The sequence below is a fragment of the Hetaerina americana genome, unplaced genomic scaffold, assembly GCF_022747635.1.
Source record: "Hetaerina americana unplaced genomic scaffold, ioHetAmer1.1.p SCAF_22, whole genome shotgun sequence".
Lineage (NCBI taxonomy): Eukaryota > Metazoa > Arthropoda > Insecta > Odonata > Calopterygidae > Hetaerina > Hetaerina americana.
The window spans coordinates 10,393,106-10,409,767 of record NW_027286786.1 but is presented as its reverse complement, the minus strand read 5'-3'; the positions used below and the strand labels follow the sequence as shown (position 1 = coordinate 10,409,767).

The 16,662-nt window shown below is 34.9% G+C and overlaps 1 protein-coding gene across 7 annotated transcripts in view; it reads right to left on the bottom strand.

Moving 5' to 3' along the window:
- The window catches only part of Zasp52 (Z band alternatively spliced PDZ-motif protein 52), a 154,180-nt gene that overhangs the window by 30,707 nt on the left and 106,811 nt on the right, over positions 1-16,662 (bottom strand). For 6 of the 7 annotated variants that reach the window (XM_071586344.1, XM_071586346.1, XM_071586345.1 and 3 more), the window contains exons 6-10: positions 15,253-15,353; positions 9,949-10,546; positions 6,231-6,316; positions 4,548-4,650; positions 2,292-2,433 (exon numbers count right to left, since the gene is read on the bottom strand). In XM_071586344.1, coding sequence (XP_071442445.1) covers positions 2,292-2,433; positions 4,548-4,650; positions 6,231-6,316; positions 9,949-10,546; positions 15,253-15,353 — 1,030 coding nt within the window. Of the gene's footprint in view, positions 1-2,291; positions 2,434-4,547; positions 4,651-6,230; positions 6,317-9,948; positions 10,547-11,260; positions 11,445-15,252; positions 15,354-16,662 lie in introns of all 7 variants that reach the window. The other variant, XM_071586348.1, reaches the window with a different exon arrangement.

Sequence of the window (16,662 nt, the reverse complement as noted above, 5' to 3'; positions counted from 1 at the left end):
ATTAAAACACAAAGGATGTTGTAAAAGAAAAAAAGAAAAATTATTTCAAGAAAGCAACACATTTAATTCAATTTGGACTTGAATCAAGACTACTAATTCTGTTAGCAATTCAATTTGAAGGAGAATTAGTAACTCAGCAGTCTTTTTTTTATTGTTAGTGCCTGCATATGCAATGTCGTATGGGAAATGCATACCCACTGATCACAAAACTAAAAAGAATATAATAACTGCAGGGTATTCCTGATTCTCATACCATAATATAAATCTGCACGTCAAAGACTCATATTTGATCAAAATACTTGGTTTTTCCTTAAATTTTTGAATAAAATTAATTATTTTATTCCAGACTTTTTGTCAACTTTTCCACCTGTTGGCCACGTGACAAACCCTAGGACAAAAGCTTCAGTTCAAGAAAGGTGGCCAAAATGGTTTTTACATTTCAAATAGTTTGTTCAACATACTGCTAGCTAGTGCCAAGCCTCAGTACTTCTTCCATATCAATGTCTGAATGCTATTGAAAGTGACCGAATAGAAATAACGTGTCATCAATATAAAACATCCAGATCACCTTGATGTGAACCCCTGTTTTATATGGAAACATAAATCTAAACCCAAGAGGAGGTTAATATATGTTTTCCTGCCATAAATTCTCTTAGCAACCATAATTCCCATAGAAAATAAACAGCCTCAAAAGGCCCATATTCCGATTCTTGAGTAATGTTGAATTACTCACAATATTGAATGATCTCTGCGAGTGCAGTATCCTATATAATAAATAGGGCATTTTTTCCAGAGATTCTGTTATTTGTCATACTGATCACATTAGGGTGCCACTATACCTTAGTAAAATGAATTATAAACTGTGGTTTTCAATAGGATGAAAATATAAAATCATTATATTTTTTATTCAAAAAAGCTGCTCTTTGTTTGAATTTTAGCTATAACAGAGAAGTTTGCTATTAATGGACAATTATGTTATAAATTTTCATTTAAATAGCATCATGCTTAAATTCCAAAATCCATCCCAATAAATCAAGCTATAACAATTCAGAATCAGAATCATGTGGTCCTTGATATTCAACTGTATTAAAATTTCTAAGCTTTTTGTGTTTTCAGGAAAAATTTTCAGCAATCCACTACATTCTGCATCCCCAAATAGATTCATGTTTGGGATGATACTGGCCATGTGCGAATAACTATTGACTGCAGGTGCCATAAATGATAAAAAATAGTTGGTAGTCTCAATATGATATTGAAAATGTGAAAAAAATCCTGCTACAAGTATATATGATTAGATAGAGAATATTGAGAACGCCATTCTAATCAAAAGTGCTCTCGTAACCACAAGTTATTGATGGTAAACTCCTACTCAGGGGAACATGAATTTTTGGGCCAGTTAATCCAATAATATGAAAAATCAGGGATGTACTGTTTCACAAGAACGGTACACCTCAATAAGAATGCCACAGTGGCAAGGGCAATTTCACTTTAGTTGGGCTTAGCCAAACATATATCAGTCTCAAGTAAAAGAAAGTTTTTCTTGAAATACGTGATGAAAAAATGTACAAGGAACAAAATAAACATTTTCTAAAAATAACAAGATTAAACATGGAACTGCTAGATTTTAATAATATGTAGAAAAAAATGTATAGACCCTTATTTTCACATAAGGTATGGTCTACCACGTCAATCTCTTCAAACTTTATATAGTGTGTCTCAATAGAGTACTATCTGATCCTGACTTGTAACTTAATGTTCAACAACAACTCGATGAACAGAAGAATTATTACATCCAACTAATTCATCCCTTAAAGATACATACCATTTCCAATTTGATTTCCCAATGCTATTTTTCACATTTACTTGCATAAACTATAAATGGACCTTGACTGTGATCCAGCGTAAAGTCAGCATTTATCAAAACTGACAAATGAAATAGAAATTAGCCATCTAGAGCCCTCATCATCACTACTAATAAATACAAGTTCAGGTCTAATTAACAGAATTGTTATCTCAATTATACCATGGAAAAAATTTATGAGGTATAATAATTGAGACAAAAAAGAACCAATCATCATCACTTTACTATTCACCCCAATTTTGTTAATTTTCGAAATTATATAGTCAACAAACATTCATGCAAAAAAAATTGGTTCGATTCATTCCTAACAAGAAATTGAAAAGGATTTACAACAGGCACTAAACTGAATTACATTTGGATTCCACAGATATGAAATCATTGAATAATCCACTCATAAATCGGAATTATCATCAACAGAGGGTTAGCTTACATGGAATGGCAGGGGAGCCATTGTTCCAGGCTGTGGAGACATTGGTGCAGTGGCAAGTGGTGTTGGAGTTCCAGGACCACCAGGTGAAGCCATACTGTGAGCAAGGGCAGCAGAGATTGCACCAGCTGGTGCCTTGCCGCCACTGACATAACAAAAAAGAAAAAGCTTAGAAAACTATTAAATAGTTTCATTTATTCAATCACATTTGTAATTAACAAAGAGTGTGTCCCCTATCAACCACAAATGCATTAGCAGGTGCTATTGTTGCATTGTAAACTACATACCTAGTGGGTTAAACTTTCAATCAACACGGCTAATGAAGATGATCCACCTATAATTGGGAAAGTATAGACAATTCCAACATTTACCTCTCTTTTCTGAAATGGATACATATATGTATACTAAATATACTTGTACAGTAAATTAATACTTCTGTGCATGACCTTTGCCCAGACAATTGAATCAATTTTTTTCCTTCACCATTACATAGGTCTCAGCAGTCATGATATAATTTTATGCATTACTCCAATGCCGACTTACTATCAAAGAAGAGATAGTTAGGTAATCATCTTTATTTTGAGGTGAGACTGACACTATTGAGTCTCCTACTACCTCACCAAGGCAGCCGTAGAAAGCTTGCACTATTATTTAAGGAAGCACTTGTTTCAAGAGCTCTGGATCCACCCCACAGAGTATGCCACCATCATGGATCTGCCACTGCACCACTTGACGGTGCTCTCTCGTTAATATGAAATTTGGTGACTTTTGACTACCTCAAAGATTGCTGGAGCATGAGAATATATATGGGTTGATTGTTGTTATAAGCCTAACTGCAGAATTAGTTCGGATACTGAGAAGAAGACGGCTGACCAAATAAGGAAGTGAACAATTGCTACACGAGAAATTATAAACATACCTTCCCTCTCCTGGGCACCCTGACTAATGCAGTCCTTGACCACCTTTCTCCTCCCTCTCCCCCCTCCTTAGACTGCTTAAGCTAGAAACTCTTCCATGGAAATACCTAAGCCATTGTCAACTGACTCCTTTCCTACCTGACAGTCAATCCTCCCACCCACTTTCATCCCTCTTCACTCCCACACCCTCCCCACAAACCACTCCCCCTTCCATACAAGGCCCAACATTCCATACATGTTGACTCATCAATGAAATAGGTGCTCTGAAATAACATTCCATAAAATCTATAAGTAAAGCTCTCATCATGATCATTAGATTTCACAAAGAAGAGGCTGAAACCATCAATTAAATGCATTATTTTAATATTTCACAGTTGGCCTCACAGTAATGAATATTAGAGGAAGTTTTACTCAGCACTAGCAAGATGACTAGAGAGACCAGGAAATGCAATAAGCAGTGTGTGTAAAGAAATGACAAGAGGGGCTTTTCCACTACTGCTACCATAACTATCATTATAATTCCAGTTGGTCAGCTATCCTTGGGATCACAACTCATGAAGCAGGCAGGGTCAAAGGGAAGGAGGAGGAAAGAGGCAATATGAATGTTACCAGACCTACCCCTAGACATTTGATTAGAATTATTTGGTTAAGTAAGTCAGTGGATGGAGCTTCACCAATTTTCTGAAGTTATTATTAATGATCAATGTTTTAAAACTTAGTATATCAGTTCATTTCATTTTTAAAATATCTATTAAACATAGCAAATACTTAAAAGTGCAATTTTAGATCTGTATTCAACTTAAAAGGGCATTCCAGTAATCTTAGACCTAGACCTAATCCTAGGGTGGAAAGACTTGTCCTGGCCTCTTGAAGGTTTATCTAAATGCCCATAAAACTTGACGCAAACAATTAATTTCAAGATTATTTCTGTTTTTTTATTCAAATCTTTTTGTGGCATTTCTTTTCCTAATCTTTCATACTTGAATTGAATACAAAGCAACTAACTTGATTGTAGTTACCTACATAACTGTTAACACATCAGTGATCACAGGCCTAACATACTTGTAATCATCACAGCTCGGTTGAATTTATTCAAAGGATGAACACAATTGAAAGTGAATAATTAACAATAATAATTATAAAAGCTCAGAGGAATCCTTTGTAGAAGTATTATGAGATAATTTTGGAAAACCATATTGACACTTTTATTTCACCCATTTTTTTCAATTGTTCTAATTTTGTTTTATGCAAAATAATATCATTTAACACCCTTCTACCCTCCAATGAAAAAACCAAGTCAGCCCTTGCTGGAATGTATTCATGGGCTTGGAAATTTACTCACGGGGGCACAGTGACTGGTTCAAGATTAGGAGCTGGGGGGTGATGCCGGGCCACAAGCTTAGCATGGATGTCACAGTAAAGTTTGTTGTTGATGTTGTAATACCCTGAAATAAATTAGACACAGAATTATAAAAGAGATAGATTTCTTAACAAAAATACTAGATGTACACCTTTAAAGAAATAAAATTAGAGAAAATAAACATTATAGCTCTTTGTGTAAAATACAGTGTAAAGTAAGAGCATGAGTAACTAAAGCAAGAGTTTTAGCAAAATAAATGTTGAACATGAATAGCAAAAAACTCTTTATCTCACCCTCTCCTAAAATTTTTTCCTGGCATAGATATTGTAAATAGAAATATCAATAACTGAAAAGGCAGGGTATGAGACGCCTTTTGTTTCTTTTCTGGCCATTGTGGTCATTTAATAAAATTCCACATTTCTCAAAGTTTTCACTACAGCATGTGCTCTTTAGGATAAGAATTTCAGCAAACCTCAAGTATGAGGTCTGTTCACAAAGTATCGTGAATTTTACGTTTTTCCAAAAAATTATTTATTTATTCATGAATATCTATTTTGTTCCCTTCTAAGTAATCCCCATTAGATATTATACACTTGTGCCAACGTTTTTTCCAATTCTTGAAGCACTTCAAAAAATCATTTTTGTGATCTTGTTCAGCTTCTCCTTCGATGCAGTCTTTATCTCGTAAATTGTAGCGTAGCGTCCACCACAAATCCGAGCGTTTGTGGCAGAATGCTTTGCACAAATTGTGCATAACTTGCAGGTAATATTCCTTATTTACCGTTCTACTCTGTGGCAAAAACTCATGAGGCACCACGCCCCTGCAATCGAAGAAAACTGTAAGCAAAACTCTCACATTCGACCAAACTTTGCGCGCTTTTTTTGGTTTTGGTTTGTTCTGCAGCTTCCATTGGGATGATTAAGCTTTAGTTTCCACGTCATAACCATATATCCATGATTTGTCACCAGTAATGACCCTCTGGAGCAAATGTGGGTGGTTGTGGACAGAGTCCAACACCTCATTAGCAATGTTAATGCGTTGCTGTTTTTGGTCGAAATTGAGCAATTTTGGTACGAATTTCGCGGCGGCCCGTGTCATGCCCAAATCATTGGTAAAAATTAAATGGCACGAGCCAATCGATATGTTTAGGCCCTCAGCAACTTCTCTAACGGTGATTCGATGATTGGCCAATACTATTTTCTTCACTTCATTAATGTTTTCGTCTGTTGTTGACGTGCTCGGGTGTCCGGCACGCTCTTCGTCGTTCACATCTTCTCGGCCCTCTGAGAACATTTTGTACCACCGATAAACGTTGCTTTGGTCCAAGGTAGCTTCCATATATGCCACAGTCATCATTCGGAATGCATCCGCGCACTTAATTTTGTTTTTTTACACAAATTTGATACGGATTCTTTGATCCATTTTTTGGAACAGGCAAAAATTGAAGACAAGCCAAAATATGTCCAAATAAAACACCTGTCAACAATTACATGAACATTCAAAACGGCCGAACTTTTCGGCATAAGTGAGAGACATAAGTACCAACCACAAAAAAATAAAAAATCAAATATAAGCAACCCGCAAAAATTCAAAATTTGCGATATTTTTTGAACAGAACTCGTGTAGTTTATATATTATATACACATTTATTGGGAATAACTCACCAACATTCTTTAGAGATGTTCCACAGGTAGCACATTTGAAGCATTCGACATGGAGGTTCTTATCCTTGATGCGAACAAACACACCCCTGAAAAGTAGCAGTTCCTTTTTTTGGTTCACTCTCTCATTCAAAGATTACATTACCTTCATCCATAGAAAATACCCATTAATTTATGCTGATACATAAAAACATGCATTAAATCTTTTCTGGAGAAATCTTATAAACACAATGAGCCTCACTTTTTCATGTCAAAAACAATTTTGTATGCATCACAACATTTGCCATGTTTTATACCCAAGTATATATTATTTGAAAATTATTTTCAAACATTAATATAATTGTCACAGTGCCCATTTCAACTTACAGTGTTGAAAGGCTATGCTTTTTCACACAGATCTTGGAAGATAGCAAACAATTTTGTAAGTTTTGGGGCATTTGAATCATATTTCTTATACCATTGACATTATTATTTGAGTTCAATAGTTTAAGGAAGGCTTTGGATTGACACAGGCCATATGACATTACAATGATACATTTCCTTGCCTCTCCTCACAAAAACACGGCCTGATATTCCTATCTACAATAAACACTTCTTCAATTCCGCTAACTTCCTTCCTCCCTTAGTTCCGTCTTACATATCTCATTAGAAATGGAAAAAATCGAGTATTGTGAAGTGAAAAAATTCTTCATAAATTAAGGTTTCATGCTGATTGAAATTCATTCAAAGCTTGCAGATGTGTAAGCCATAGAAAATGGTTGAAAGATCTTGTGCTTTCCTGGCATATCTGTTGAGTGAAATTCTCTTGGGTCTTCTACTTCTCGGGGTAGTGTCTTTATAGCCGCTGACATTTTGATAACCGACTCCATCATTATCCTCACAGCCCTGAGGACAATGACCAAGTCTGTTATCAAAACATCGGCAGATATGGAGGCACTAACCCAATGAAAGAGATAGAGGATTTCATTCAATTGAAAATGGTTGCTTTAAATACAGTTTTCGATAATATTAAAATTAGAACAAAATCTTCACCCAAAAAAATAAAAACGATAATAACCTCATGGGATGTAAAGAGAGGAAATTGTAATGCAGTACTTCATTTAAACTTGAATTTGTTAATTATGCATCAGAATACTGAAACAAGGCAGGTGAAATGCATTCTAGCACAGTGATGTCAACTTTATGAAATTCTATGATGAATGAACAATGGCATATAATGAATATTGGCAATGAAGCTGCTTACTTTTTGTTCAGTTTTAACATCAAAATATCTAGATCTTTTCTGTCTAATCCAAGCATTTTTCATATTTTATGACCGGAAAAATCAGGGTGTGTCTTATGGGCTGGGAAATATGGTGAAGGGTGCAGCAACATAACTTCCTTTTTATAAAGCAAAGCCCCTTTGAAAAAAGGAAGTTGTGTTGCCGCAAGTTGCATTTTTCTGTTTAGTCTATGTGCAATGGTGTGCCTTATAGCAAGTGTCATTTGTTGTACTATATTCTGTTTGTCTGGTGAGAATAAACATTATCATTATAATACATTATTATTGATCTGAAAAATTTTTGCATCAAAATGTAACAGATTATTTCTTTAAAACAGCTTTTTTTTGTTCATTAACAATTGAATTATGTTATTCATTTCCAAATAAAGTTATAATTATGAGATGAAATAGTTAAATGAATTGAAATATGTGATAAAAAGGTAAATAAACAGTATATAACACACTATTACAGAGGTATAGTAATGCAAACTATAAAAGCCTTACACACACAAAACAAGACATACTAACATGATTACAAAGTACAGACATAGCTTTTAAAATTCAGGCTGGCACTTGTATTTCCTTATGGCATTTATTCTGTCAGAAAAATTTGATTGGAATTCTCTCGCTAAAAACACAAGAGCCTCCCACTCATCACTTCCCTGAACTTGTTCTTTATTCATGTGTACCAAGAAGTTTGGACAAAATGTTAACATGACAAAAAGTATATTTCTAATCTTGTGGTATCTATGAAAATGGATGGTACAACAAAGATTGAATTTCTGTGATAAATTCTACAACAACGTTTTAATCTTTCCTGCAGAAATATTCACTGTCAAAGCTCTCTACTCGGCTGCCCTATAATTACATGTGACATGTTCCATACTTATTACAAAAATGGAACCAACAAACATTATTACTACATCATCTAAGGAAATATCTAGTCCTAAGGGACATTCATTTTCTATGGTGGTATTTCATCAAATTTTGGGAGATAAATTTCTTAGGATTCACTAAAAATATTTCTAATACTACAAGTCATTACAGCTGGTCCAAATGAATGAAATTTTGTACACCAAAGTCCATATCACTCCCATGAGCATATGAGTCAAACCCCCACTTTACTGGGGATACTGATATCATTTGATAAAGTAGGTAATAAAAAAGATTATATAGAATCATCCACCAAATTTTTTTCTGCTGTTATTACAGGTGTACATTACAACTTGGGTGCAACATCCATTGCACTACATACAGTGAAACTATTGCTAAACACAAACTGAAGTAGCAGGTACACCAGGGATTCCCCTCTCCTCGTCACTCATTATGCAAAAAGTCACTTATTATGAGTCATTAAAAAATTCTTTTTGCTCATTATGCAAATTACTTGCTATGCAAGGTGCTCACTAAGTGAGATTCCACTGCAATGCCCAACATGCCCCTTCATTGTTAGTAAAATGAGCGTATGTATTTTATTTAGCAATCAATCTGTTCTTACTGAAAACCCCATTTCACTAACTCAACATCTAAGTATCAGTCATTTTATCCTTGTGCCCTCTTATCAATATGAATCACAAATCAAGAATTAATACACATTAATTTACTAATTAAATCAGTTGAATTTATGGTCAAATTGTCTGACAACCCTTTTTCACAGATTTTGCCAACCACATAAGTTATTACGGACAAAATGCTCTTAGTTGGACAATAAAATTTGACTCCAAATTGCAAATAGTTTTGGTTGCTTTAAATATTAAAATGTCACCATGACCAATTGTATGAAAATAACTAAAATCAATGCTTCAATTAAAAATGAGAAATGCATTAATTCCTGGGTACAAACTCTGAATGAAATGCCATTAACTTAATAATTTTGTAAAATGAAATCTGCATAACAGTCATAATGCCTACTATCATGCAAAACTTAGAATTTCATGAAATGCAGTATTGTTAGCAAAACTTTTGCAAAAAGAAAGCTAAGTAGCACTGAAGTAGAGTGCAGTAGATCAAAACAATTATGGTTTATGGAAATCATAGCAAAAACTAATCACATCCAAGCAGGAGTATTGGGTAGTTTAAAGAAAAGAAATAAATTTTACAAATTGCGAAGAAAGAAGGGTAAATGACTACTTGTTACATCTGCCTTTAAGGGCTTTCTTTCTTGAAAAACTAATCTGCTGTTACAATTATAACATAGGAGTTAGTCCTTACTCTTATGCATTCCACAGCATTAAAATATTCTCAGTGCCAACTAATCTTTCTTCTTTCAGGGTGAAAAAAAGTAAGGATCTCTTTCCTGGAAATATATTTACTGTATGCCATGTAAAGGAAAACATATGAACAGATCCCCACACAGCAGTTTAAGGAGAGGCCTTGCACAAACAACAGAACTTATGGCAACAACACTTCACATAGGGGTGAAGCATCACTTGGCACAGCAAAAACCTACACTGAACTCACACAATCTGGCCTTGACAGCCTGAGCATTTTACTTCAACAGGGGGCGCTTCAGATGGAGTACTCCCAGGGGCAGGGCCAGGAAACCCTTGGTCGCCCTGTGTGTCTGGGGGATTTCTCTGAGCTTCTGGTGGGGGTGCAGGCTGCTCAGAGCCAGGGCATTGGCCACTTGAAGGCGGCATAGTGCTCCCTAGGGTGTGTCCATCGTGTGAGCTAGGAGCTGCAGCTTGCTCAGGAAGGGGAGGTATGTACGGGGGGATTGGCGAGACTGCACGGAAGGTCGGGGTGATTGGCCTGTGCGGTTGCTGCTGCTGTTGCTCTAGGGGTTGCTGCTGCTGGCTAGTGTCCAGTGAGGACTTCAGGGATTGTGATTCATACTTCTGGGTTTGTTCATAGTGTTGCTCTGAATATTCTGAATACTGTTGGGACTGCTCCTGATACTGTTGGGACTGTTCCTGATACTGTTGGTATTGCTGTGACTGTTGGTATTGCTCGTGCTGCTGGTGTTGTTGCTGCTGCATGCCTGGAGAATATGTTCGAGTGGGAGTCATGGATTTTGTTGGGAATCTCAATGTTGTTCTGCCCAAGAAAGAAGTTGGCACTGTGTAATGTCATCGGCGGGAAAAGGTAAAGGGTAGAAAAATTAAGCACTTGCATTAGTTGGGAAATAAAAGCCGTTTGATTCAAGAATAAGTTACAAAAAAATAAAATAAGGTGACAGTAAATGAGAATATACTAAAATAAATATTTAACCCCTAAACTTTATATGGCATATTTTCATCTCACTGGCAGACCTCATTAAGGCCCAGGGATCCACGGAATTCCTTATTTAGGAAAAAAATACAAGATATACAAAGCAAGTTTAAATTATCTGGTGCATGGTTTACATGGTTGCCCTATAAATTGCATTTATCTTCCGGGGGTAGTTAACAAATTATTACAGCTGAAATAAAAAATAATAGAGAAATACATTAGTAAGAGTGCTTCTATAAAGATTAGAATAGGATGATGTTGAATGGTTGAATCCCTGTGTCAGAGAAGTTGAGACTGAGTTTCCAGTTTATCAGCTGTTATCTCTTTTGTGGAAAAATAGTAACTAGCTGAAAAGCAGGGAGGTTATGGGAGTTCACTTGCAAGTCTGCAGCTTTTGGGGAAATGATGCTTTGTAACCATAACTAATGCATGAGTGAAGCATTAAATTAGCAAGAGAAACTTTTCATAAGCATACCATTAATAAGTAGTGGAAGAAAGCAGCAAGAAGGAATTTTCTGCCAGACATAGAAGCCCCAACCACAGCCACCATGTCTGTACTTACACAATCAACCTCTCACAATCTGCACAGATATTCTGTCCGGGAGGCAAAGAAGCCTTGGGAACGGCATAGGGGGAGGAGGGTTGGTCAGAGGATGGGACCTTGGTCTCAGGAGCAGACACATGCCTCAATCCAGTGACGGGGAAGACAGGAGGCCTTGGTCCCATGCTGACAGCCACCTCTGGATCTGATAGTGCATACACATAGCAAGTATAATGAAAAATCCCAAAATAATCTATTACATAGAAGATAAATTTATTTTTGTCCAAGATTGACAATAAAATGAACTAATAAACAAAAAGCAGTTGTTATTTCTGATCAGAAATTTGAAATAATCTAAGATAAAAGGACTTGATGAGAATAGCCACAACAATCCAGTTGTAATTATTTCTTAAACTGCAAAGAACAAAGTGCTATATATTGACTGATGAAAAGTATAAAAATCTACCTCCATTATGTTTCTCACTGAATGAAATGCTTGAGGTCATAACTAGTTTTCTTAATTTCTACTTTTTAGCTATAAAACTGATCTAGGGTACTACATAATTATTATTCTACTCCTAAAACCAATTTCATTTTCAAAATATATTAAACTAAATCACCTTTCTTAACAAATAACTCCTTGAGTTTTCCTAAATTCCTTTGATTTCCAAATTTAAAAAAACATAACTAGAGTCGAATGCAATTAATCAATCATTTACTTCCATGAAGTAAAAATTACCAAGATGCCACAAATAAAATGCACTGTCCAAAAAAAAAAGGATAGACGATACAGGTTAATTAAGAATACAAAGGCTAGTGATAAAAAAATGTATGTAAATATTCATTTCATGTCTTACAAAAAAGAAATTAAAACTTTGATTCAGCTAGGAGGAAACTCACAAAACAGTCATCAATAGAAATGACAAAAATTATTTTCCTCTGGGCATGCTTTCACATTTTATTTGCTATTTTTCAAAAAATATTAGAATATTTCATTAGTACTTGCAATAAGGTCGAAGTAAATGCTGCTAAAGAAATATAAGAAAGGTACAGACTATAAACAGGCATCATTCTCCAGGAAAACCTTGGAATATAAAGCAGAAGAAACATAGAGAAAGAAATAAAAGAAAAAATTTAAATATTAGGGAAATATCATATGAAAGTTGAATAAATCAATATAAAAAAATAAGATATTATAAATATATATATATATATATATACATTTATATATATATATATATATATATATATATATATATATATATATATATATATATATATGTAACATATTAGAATATATATATGTACTGCCAAGAAAAATGTGGGCACAGGAATTGCAAACAAATGATAGAAGAAAACATCTGATTAAAGAAGTAGGGCCTTCATGCAATATCATTACATATTGAAATATAATGAAATAATTGACTTTGTAGTTCCACACACTTTATTTTAAAAACACGACCCAGGTTTCGACGTCATCACCTGATGATGACTTTCAACATCGAAACCTGGGTCGTGTTTTTAAAATAAAGTGTGTGGAACTACAAAGTCAATTATTTCATTACATTTCAATATGTTATGCAAATCCCATAAAGTTACGCCTGAGACAACAAATTTCAATATCATTACTGCAATATTTTAGGCATTTTATTGCATATAAAAATTATAAAATATAATTCATTGAATTAATGTTTATTCAGTGTTTTTTCTCCATGTTCACAAGCAAATCCTTACACTTATGATTTACAGGGGACTAGACCTTTGTCACTTAAACTGAATTATTGAGCGAATCTGAAGGATTCATTGTAGGATTTTATAGAGCCTGTATTGAAATAACCCAAAACATATTGCTCACATCACCCTTGAATTCCACTGCATTGCAAACTAAAAATGATGTCGCTACAAGAATAAATATAGAGTTTGATTGAAAATCCTCCTTCGGAAGTTATTAATAGGTGATTACACAAAAATCTGTTTTCATCCCTTGAAAATGGGTGCCGGCACATTGTAAACATACCATAATTTTCCATGCACAATGTGCACCTTGTATAAGATGAGTCCATGTCTTAATGAGCAATATATGACCATTGCTAAACACCATGCATGATATGCACCTTGTTTTATAAGCTTGACCTATTGAAAGAATATCAAATAGCTTTCCACCATCCCATGTCAGAGTCATTACCTCAAAGGCAACTTCTTATCTTTCCCGAACTCATCTCCTCTACTTCCCCGAGTCAGCACTTATACTCACTTGCAGTCAAGGGAAGTTGCAGTCCTACCCACCTGTGATCATGTAAGATTTTGACTTCCCTCTTGAACATGTTCACTTTCCCTACTTTCTTTCTACCACATCCACACTTGCAGTCGGTGCAAAGTTCACCACCACCTTACTTCCTTGCAATTGCATCATACTTCCAGATTGAATGGGCATTACATGGGGTTAATTCTATACCATAGGTGTTGAATGTTAGCTAAGTAACAGGAACAGAGTAGACAGGGCAGGAGATGAAAGTGAAGTTGAGTAAGGATGTTAAGAAAGGCTTGTCAGAACTTTTATACGGATGGCTGCAGTTTATAAGAATTCATATAGACTCATATTCTTTAATTACTTGCCAAAAGGACAGATGATTTATGAAGAATATTATGGTATGGTTATTGTACCAGTTGAGCAAATAAATCACAAAAATTTGTCCTCATTTGGCAAGACAATGCACGGGTGGACATTTGCCCACTTTGACTGGCGAATATTATGGTATAAAAGGTCAAATTATTACAATATCCATCATAATCCCAAGATTTCGGCCCAGTAACTTTTTTCCTCTTTCCAAACTTGAAAAAATGGCTTGGGCAGAAAAAGTTTCACCTTGGATGAGGAGGTCATTGCTTACACAAGTGCCAGTTTTTTTATGGCCTACCACAATCCTACTTTTCGGATGCCTTCAAAAGTAGGAAAAACTCTAGGAAAAGTTTTTTAAGCTAAGAGGAGATTACATTGGAAAATTTAAAAAATCTACCCAAAATGGTTTTTTGAATTTTTCTAAGTACTTTCTGAACTACCAACGTTCACCAATTAACTTTTGGTAATCAGAAAGTCTTACACTACCTGCACTCAATTTCAGTTGTGTTTTTTGCAACAGGTAACAAAAGAAGGCTTTTCAATTACTTCTGTAATATTTTTGTAAATTATACTTGGATTGTAGAGTTGTAGTTTTTAGGGGAAGTGACCGAGAGCTGAGGTCCTTTGTGCAATTAGAAATGGAGAGGAAAGGATGAAGGGTGGAGAGGAACCCAGCATCGGCATTGAAAGATGAAAGGTGCCAAGGGGTCCACAGTTTATGTCCCATCTGATGGACGGCACACTCACTCAATGTGCTCTCCACCTCAAATGACTAATGTTATGTCAGCTGGTGCAGCAGTTCCGTCAATTAAGATATGTTGTCGTGTGTTTTTTCCATTTACCATGTTTATTCTGAATGCGCTTCCATGGGTGGTGTTTACGGACAAGGTGGATTTTCATTGCTGAAAAATTGAGATTATCATTTCTATGATAGAAAATCAATGTTATACTAAGGTCGATTAATTATATTGACATTTAAATCTCGAAATATAGATATTCAAGATAAGTTTTTTTATCTTTTTGAAAAATTGAAATTATTGGCACGTAATAATGTTAATCAGATGGCATAATTTCATGTGCCTAATATGCATAGGAAGATATCATTTATCACCCTACAAACAAAATATTAATTACCTTTCACACTTGCTACACATGATGAATAATACACAACTGTTTTTTTTTGACAATATCTCACTGTCCAAATGGGTGTTATGCATGGAAAATTACAGCAGCAGCACATAAGTATTAAAAATGAGAAACCTAGTCAATATTATCTATATTTGTGGAAACTTAGTATACCCTCTGCTTGATTGGCAATGAAAAAGGTTAAGGGTTGAGGTTTGGCATGCACTCCTAATGGAGGGAGGTCAGGGTATATGTTGCACTGCATTACCAGGCTCTGGCTCCTTTGGTTCCTTGTCAATCTCATGAATCATCTTCAACACTTCACTCTTGGCTGCATCATAGTTCCTCTCATTTTTCTTAAAGTTTACTCTGAAATATTATAAATTATTAATATATTTGTAGATTATGAGAAGCATCAATTTTTTTGGGAAACAGCACTTTCCCAATAAGAGAATGGTTTCCCAGTGGTGCTCCCATTTTCTATTTGGGAGGGTAATATTTCAATAGGGCTTCATTGAATAAACAGGGAGCGCATGTATCAAATAAATCAGTCAATATTCTAAAAAGTCATGTCAAAAAACAACTGACTGAAAAATAGTAAGTGAAATACAGTTTTAATGCATGCCAAATATATTTACCAGGAAACTCTTCATTATGTTGGCACATAAATCAATAAACACAAGTGGACAGAAAATAGCTCCAAAACAGAATGTTTCAACGATTACTAGTAACTGGCAGGATGCAGGTATCCATTAAAAATACTGATCATCTATATATTGTTTGAACAGAAATGTAACTCAAGAGCGGAAGGTGAAACAGTATAAACTTGACAAATGAATTTCAATTTTTTATTGGATCTTTTTATAATAAGAGTCAGATTTTGTCATTTCAGTTAATCATATCCAGTTTCCTGCAGAAGTTTTACCACCACACTCAAATAATGACTACATATATATTCTACACAAATTAAATGACTTACATAAGAATCTAGTCACATTTTCACCATGATCGGTACTCAAACAAAGACTGTAGAAGATGTTCCCCATAAATATAATTAGGATAGCCACCAGTGACACTCATGCCATTCAATTTCATTCAACTCAGAAATATTAATGCAAGTTTGAATGTGAATTTCATAAGCAACATAGTACATAAGTAAACTGCTTCTTAAACTCTTAAAAATTCACTGTCATTTCCAATTTCTGAGCCATGAGAATATGGCATGTTCTTCAGGCATGATGCCAAAGACAGTGTAAGACAAGTTTCAGAGGAGTGACCAAAGATCAGACCACCACTCAGGGTAGTAACTTTTGTTCAAAGGTACTGTTTTTTTCAGTCCAAGTAGGGCCTTACAATTCCAACTGTGAGGAGTATAATACCCTTTCTACTGACTTTCATGAATTTTAAGTCAAATATTTGTCTACCAATGGATTGACACAGAGTAACTATTGAAATAAAAATTTATAAATTCACTTGTTGCATGAGTGCTTTCTTTTTTAAGGAAAGGACTCATCTTAAATATGAGAAAAATAAGGTGTAACTGATGCCATCATGCTAGCGGGGATGACAATTAATACGTACGTTAAGTATAGAGAAATGACAAAAAATGCAATGAAAGGTCGCATGTGGCATAGAATATACCCAGCATTTTGAAGAATTATAATTCCTAATAAATTCA